At 43.0% G+C, this 7,500-nt stretch overlaps 1 protein-coding gene across 3 annotated transcripts in view; it reads left to right on the forward strand.

Moving 5' to 3' along the window:
- Positions 1-7,500, forward strand: part of LOC138952305 (papilin-like) — a 293,828-nt gene that overhangs the window by 222,563 nt on the left and 63,765 nt on the right. For all 3 annotated transcript variants that reach the window (XM_070323939.1, XM_070323942.1, XM_070323941.1), the window contains 2 exons: positions 4,878-5,019; positions 5,819-6,015. In XM_070323939.1, the coding sequence (XP_070180040.1) occupies positions 4,878-5,019; positions 5,819-6,015 (339 nt within the window). The remainder of the gene's footprint in view (positions 1-4,877; positions 5,020-5,818; positions 6,016-7,500) is intronic.

Raw genomic sequence — 7,500 nt, forward strand, 5'->3', positions numbered from 1 at the left:
GTTGGCTGAGTTTTCACATAAAATTCAGGGCTCGTTATTTCTGTCGATTTAACCACCGCTCGTTAGCAGATGTAAGGAAGCAAACGTAAACTTTGACCCCTAAGCTTTGAACTGCGCACAAAATGCTGACGTCACCACATAAAAAAGTACCGATAACCACGAACACTAACACAAACACTCTACACTTAACGAGTCTATTATCGACATTTTATGGTGTTAACAAAAATGCAGGAGTTGTTACGCAATCGAAAGATTACAACGATTTTTATTAAAAAAAATTGTATAGCGGTATAAAATACCAGCTGTATTTCTATTACTTATAAATATCACTGCCCGCTGCTCAGTAAATACACTTTGCATATGTACTTATACTCCAGACAAGACAGGAATGCGGATCCTCATTACTGAATGAACCTGACTTTGCATTAAGAAGCAAAGGACGACGGTATCCTTTATGAAAGAAAAGCACACTGAAACACGAATGCCTTTGTGTAGCCGTTATACATTTGTCGCGAGTGTCGTCTCGACTCAAGTCAAGAAACACACATGCTGCACTTTATTTAAACCACCGTTAGCTGACTGGACAACTTTTTTTTTCTGAGGTGCAAGTGGTGCAACGTTATTCTGTCTGCGACGATTTCATTTTGCAGAAGCACTATATTTGGACATCATTTATACATACAAGGGGAAGTAATAGGCTCTTTATTGTCACGACAAACAAACAAACACACACACACACACACACACACACACACACACACACACACACACACACATGCACACACACAGACATCCACATACACACACACACACACACACACACACACACAAACACACACATACACACACACACACACACAAAACAAACAAAAACGAACACAAACACAAACAAACAAACAAACAAACAAACAAACAAACAACACAAACACACAAACAAACAAACAAAACTGTGTGTTTACAGCATCCAAGCCGTCTATCAAGTTGTATGAGTCTAAGATAAAGGATGCTCTCATTCACTGGGACATGACAGACAGACAGGACGGTAAACGAAGTCGGCATGCAACTGAGGTAAAGAACACTCACAACAAAAAGCAAAAACAACACGAAAACAAAAAACACACACAGATCCGTGTCGGCGACAATGATGGTGTGCGCACGAAGGACGCTGCCTTTCAGTATCGAAAAACAAGACAGGTAAGTTGTTGGAACGTTGTTATTGACAAAATTACGTTACAGTCACACATGTTTTCAATAAGAACGTCCCAACAACCTACCTTTCTTGTTTCTTGATTCTGAATTTTGGAACGTTGGCAGTCTCTTTGTTTTTGGATTTTGCTGCCTTTCAGTGTTAACATTATGAAGACGGAATGGAGTTCAATGCACATAGTTATCATGCTCGTGTAAATCTAATTGCACGACTTCATCTCATTGTTTGACTACAAAATATCGTCATGAGAGTGCAGCAAATAAATCCACATCCCTAAAGCCAAGGCTGTCCTTCATTGATCACAAAATTGACTTCGCGAAGACTTTGTGAAATCTTTGTATCGACAATTCAGTGCCAAAGCTTCAAACGAGCTTCCTGAAGTAGATTTTCCCCAAATCGACTTTGCCCAATTAATATCTAGCTTGACTTCAATTCTATCAGTTGTGTGATTGAATCTTTGAATAACAAAGATGACTGCCTGCAACCTAGCTGGCGAAATATATATCCTGAAACGGGAGTGCGCGTGAATCTTGATTGCTAAGGAAATGATTTTGGTGGTAATTGATTGAATCTTGAAACTGATACGAGAAATACCTGCCACTTAGTTGTGTGGCGTTTCAGTGCCCCCGGCGGCTTATGCACAAGTAATGGTTTCACACCTGAAATTCCTGACCCCCATTTTCTGGGAGGGCCCCGAGCCTGCCTACTAGGCGTAAGATGAAACTATTGATACTTGATTTAGAGTGTTGTTTGCACTATCTACCTGGCGGTCTCAGTAGGTCTTTCTTTCTTCCTGCAGGGTGTAGACACGCGTGTCTTTGTTGAGTCTGCTGAAATGGGGCGGATGGTGTGTGTGTGACATAGGCACCATGATCGGTATAACTTGTTTTTATCATTTTTGGCAATTTCAGTAGTCTTTTCGTTTTTTTCTGGAAGAGAATGCAAAGTATATCACGAGCCCTTGTGTTTTACAGGCAACAGAATGATAACAACGACGACAATAGCCATAAAATAATAACATCAACATCAACGGCAGCAGTAGCAGCAACAACAACAACAACAACAACAACACCAACAACAACAACAACAACAACAACAACAACAACAACAACAACACCCATCCCCACCCCTCAACTTTCAATAATTAATGGTTTCACCACTCGAATTGTTCATTATTTCAGATATCTATGTTAGCATTAGCAGTGACCACGATCAATACACTCCAGCAAAAGGATCAAGGATTTTTGAACTTCTTACTACAACCTTTATGTAATGATTGTATGCACTTTCTCTCCCCTCACCACCTCTCGCCTATGATTCTCTTATGAAGCGGAACATCTAACTGAACACAGCTGTCTCTTTCAATCATTCCATCTCAATGTCGTTCGTTTAGTAATCAAGTCTTCCTGTCTACGTTTACTCCTCTGTTTGCTAGTCACTGTCTCTCCATCACCATCACAGGTATTTGAATAGTAAGAACTATTTCAAATCCGAACGCCGATCCTATTTAAAGCTCTTAGTGTGTACTTTGTACCTGTAGCTCGGAGGAAAGAAGGTAAAAATAACACAAGGGTGTGGAAAGGGGTGGGGTTGGGCGGGGTAGCTAGCAGGAGTGGGCTGAAAATCTCTGTAGGCTGAGGCGATATCAAATTCTAGGTGTTTCGCTTTCTTAGCCACGCTTCTTTGCCTTGAAACTGTTCCCTCTCCCGTGTCTCCCGTCAGTAATTGTGTGTGAGCCGCCGTCCTGAATAAACAGAGAGTTGCTTGATAAAGGAATTCCACCTTTTCACTCTCGCTGTTTCTGTCTTTTGAAGACGCTGATCCGTAGGTGAAAAACAGGTGCTTGGGACACCTCTCGACTTGTCATTGAGAGAATCCCCGTGCAAATACTCTGTCAGTTTCTGTAACGAGTGTATTTTGGAGTCACAGGTAAACTGTGTCAACCAGGCGCTCTATATTTAGTCCCATGTTTGGCTTGGCCCCAAGGAGACATCATCGTAACGCGAAATACCGTATCAATTTTCTGTCTCATTGATTGTTGGGAGGCACGGTTATCTTATGAAAACTAACGATTGGCTTTAAACACAAGCACATGATCTTACTTGTAGATATATACCTGTGCTTTCAAGGAATTGTAAATGGTTTTGATGAAGTACATTAGTGGGTCAGTAACGGTAACTAATGAGTTTTGCACGAATTGTCAAAGTCATCTCCAGATGGTTTGTATTTGACTAACTTACCGAGGGTGATGTTTGACTTTGAAGAATTTGAAGTAGTTGTAAAATTCTTTTACAGTGTCTGTGACTAATATGTGTTGGTGACACTGGTAAGCCTTGCCTGTAGGTGGTTCAATATTTACACAACTTACTAATGCCTGACTGTTAAGCCTTGTCTGTTGGTGGTTCAATATTTACACAACTTACTAATGCCTGACTGTTAAGAATTTCGAGGAGGTGCGAAGACAATGTACTGTAGCCGTTTCTGCAAGCGTTGGTTGACTTTGTAAGAATCTGGAGTATTTATGAAGTGTCCGTAACTGTAACTGATGTGTTTTGGGACAGAAGTAAAACTGTGCCCTCTGGTGGTCTATATTTGAATAAACTATACTCATGTTTGGCTTTAAAGAATCTGAAGTATTTATGAAGTGTCCGTCACTGTAACTGATGTTTTGGGACAAACTAGTTAGGTTTGGCTTTACAGAATTTTAAGTAGTTCTGACGAAAGCTAATTTGTCGGATATTGTAAAGAATGTACTTTGGACGAACAGTCAGGGTCGTCTTCAGGGGTCTGTATTTGAACAAACAAAAATGTGACTGTTAAGAATTTGAAGTTATGTTATATGAAGTCTTATATCGCGCGCGTATCTCCAGACTCGGACTCAAGGCGCAGGGATCTATTTATGCCGTGTGAGATGGAATTTTTTACACAATACATCACGCATTCACATCGACCAGCAGATCGCAGCCATTTCGGCGCATATCCTACTTTTCACGGCCTATTATTCCAAGTCACACGGGTATTTTGGTGGACTTTTTTTTTTTTTATCTATGCCCATACACTTTTGCCAGGAAAGACCCATTTGTCAATCGTGGGATATTTAACGTGCACACCCCAATGTAGTGTACACGAAGGGACCTCGGTTTTTCGTCTCATCCGAAAGACTAAATACTGTTAATACAAAGTATCTGTGATTGCCGTGATGCAACTGATCTACAAACCCCAGTCGTAGGCGACTGCACACCTACCACGATTTGGCCTTGTTCCGACAGCAAGACACTGGAATTGAAATGGAATCGTGGTTGGAACTGTTGCGATTGTATTTCAGCTGACTGGGAAGCAGCATGTAGTGGCTGCACAGTGCATGTCAATGCCGTAGGAGTGTTGTCACGACAGCAAGATATTGAAATTGAAATTGAAAGTAAAAAGAAAGTGTTGTGTTTGTGTTGCAGCTGGCAAAGAAGCACCAGTGGATGCAGACTGTATCAAGGGCCTACTTATATTATCCCCGACGGCCAGACTGTGCAAATTGAAAATGAAAAGAAAGTGCTGTGCTTGTGTTTCAGCTGATCGAGAAATTCCAGTGTACGTCAAGGGCATTATGGATGTCCCGATAGCAAGATATTGAAATTGAAATTGAAAGTAAAAGGAAAGTGTTGTGTTTGTGTTGCAGGTGGGAAAGAAACCCCGGTGGCTGGCGACTGCACGTCAAGGGCCTACGGATGCTGTCCTGACGGCAAGACGCCGGCACGTGGAGCCAACAACGAGGGCTGTCCCGGTAGTGTGTCTCCCACCACCGACAGACCCTGTCGCAGGTACGACTCGGCACATATCCCTTTGTCTTTCTCTGTGTCTGTATCTGCCTTTGTCTGTCTGTCTGTCTGTCTTTATGTCTGTCTGTGTGTCGTTCTCTGCCTGTCTCCGCAACGAGGGTTGTCCCAGTAGTGTGTCTGACCTCTGCCACAGCCCCTGTCGCAGGTAGGGCTCGACACACAATTATATGCACGTGCAAGCCGTCTCCATTTGTCTGTCTCTGTGTCTGTGTCTGTCTGTCCGATTGTCTGTCCGTTTGTCTGTCCGTTTGTCTGTCCGTTTGTCTATCTGTCTGGGTCTCTGCCTGTCTCCACAACGAGGGTTGCCCCAGGGTGGCCGACACCACCCACAGCCTCTGTCGCAGGAATGGCCTTGAACTTGATAAGACGCTCGTACACGATTTTTTTTTTTTTTACAAAACCTTTTAGACAAATACACAGACACACATGCACATACACATATTCAGACACACATAGACACTGACACACATAGACACACACAGACATACACAGTCACAGCCACTCACAGACACACAGACACACACACACACACACACATACACACACACACATGCACACACTCACACATACACACACACACATGTACACACACACACATGCACACACACACACACACACACACACACACACACACACAGAGGGGGAGAGGGGAGGGGAGGGGGTTAGGTTTAGGAACAAAAACTTAGACATTGGTGACAGATTGTTTCCATCACCATCCCACTATCACCAACATCACACATCTCCCTCATCACCATTTTTATTTTTATTTAATTTTCCACAGATCTCGTTTTGGATGCTGTTCGGACGGAGTCACCGAGGCAACGGGTCCGAACCAGCAGGGCTGTAGCAGCGGTACAGACAGCAAGAAATGCCAACAGAGTTACTATGGGTGCTGCGACGGGACGGACATACCTGCCTCTGGACCAAACCAACAGGGATGTCGCTCTCCCGTCTCCGGGGGTTCTGGATTTGATGCTGGTAAGTCAATTAGTTTAATAATAATAATAATAATAATAATAATAATAATAATAATAATAATGAGAGCTTATATAGCGCGAACCACAGTAAACTGCTCTCCGCGCTTTATATATTAACTATGAATAAAAACCATACTATTTAAACATCAAATACATATTATACATCCTAACAAAAATTGCATAACACTAAACTTACAGCAACACATTCTCCCCGTATGGACAACACGATGCAATAGATGCACAACTCACAATGACTTGATGCTGTGTTTCCACACTGTCCGTTTGTCAGTGTGTCTGTTTGTCATTCTGTCCGCATTTAGATCTCTGGTGTTAGTCTTTCTACTGAAGCTTTCCGCGTGTCTTTCGTCGGTTTGTCTCTGTCTCTCCTGGAGTTTGCTGTGGCCCGGATGACATCCTAGGTTGGACCCTGACACAAACAAATTAGTTCAAAAGGGGCACTGTGTCCCAGAATGTCAACTCAAGTCGTGTTAGTCTTTCTACTGAATCTTGCCGCGTGTCTTTCGTCGGGTGGTCTCTGTGTCTCCTGGAGTGTTCTGTGGATGACATCCTAGTTTTGACACCAGCAAATTAGCTCGCTCGCGCCGTGGAGGAATTCCTAGCTGCGTGTCATCTTTGTGGTCGTTGTGGCTATGAATAATAGATGGAACATAAAGGTTGGTCTATCACTAGGTGGCCTCCATCACCCGTCATTGTCCCCACTGCCCTCCGCTTTGTCCGGGCTTCCGACCTCAGCATCCCAGTGACTGTGAAAATGAATAAAGAATTGTCGTAACAATGGCAAGATCCGGCGTGTGTTTACTTATGTATATCAGGCAAACCAACGCCCCCGCCGCCCCACGCTGTCACATAGGTGTTTCATTCATTCATTCATGACCTGTCTGTTTAGATAATCAGAATTAAAAGAGTCGTAGCCTTCATCACCTATCAGTGTCCTCGCTGCTCTGGCCTTTGTCTGTCTCTCTCTGTCTGTCTTTTTGTCTGGTTTAAACATAACGTGGTTTTTTTTCAATTTTAGCATTGTGATATATATATACAGTATCTAACAATCAGGATCCGTACTGAAGAATAAAGCTTATATATTAGCGAATCCAAGTGGAAACATACAAGTAGACATGATGTCTCTACCTCTCTCTCTTTCCCTCTCTCTCTCTCTTCATCTTCTTCTTCCGCTTCTTCTTCTTCTTCTTCTTTTCTATCTCTCCCTCTCTCTGTGTATATCTATATGTCTGTCTGTCTTTCTTTTTTTCTGTCTTTCTCTATCTTACTCACTCTCTCCCTCCTCCCCGCTCTCTCTATCTCTCTCTCTATCTCACTCTCTCCCTTCCCTCTCTCTCTCCCCCCTCTCCCCCCTCTCTCTCCCCCCCTCTCTCTCTCTCTCTCTCTCTCTCTCTCTCTCTCTCCCTCCCCTCTCTCCCTCTGTCTCTCTCACTGTCTCTCTCTGTATCTGTCTGTCTGTTTATCTTTC

This window comes from Littorina saxatilis, linkage group LG17, assembly GCF_037325665.1.
Source record: "Littorina saxatilis isolate snail1 linkage group LG17, US_GU_Lsax_2.0, whole genome shotgun sequence".
Lineage (NCBI taxonomy): Eukaryota > Metazoa > Mollusca > Gastropoda > Littorinimorpha > Littorinidae > Littorina > Littorina saxatilis.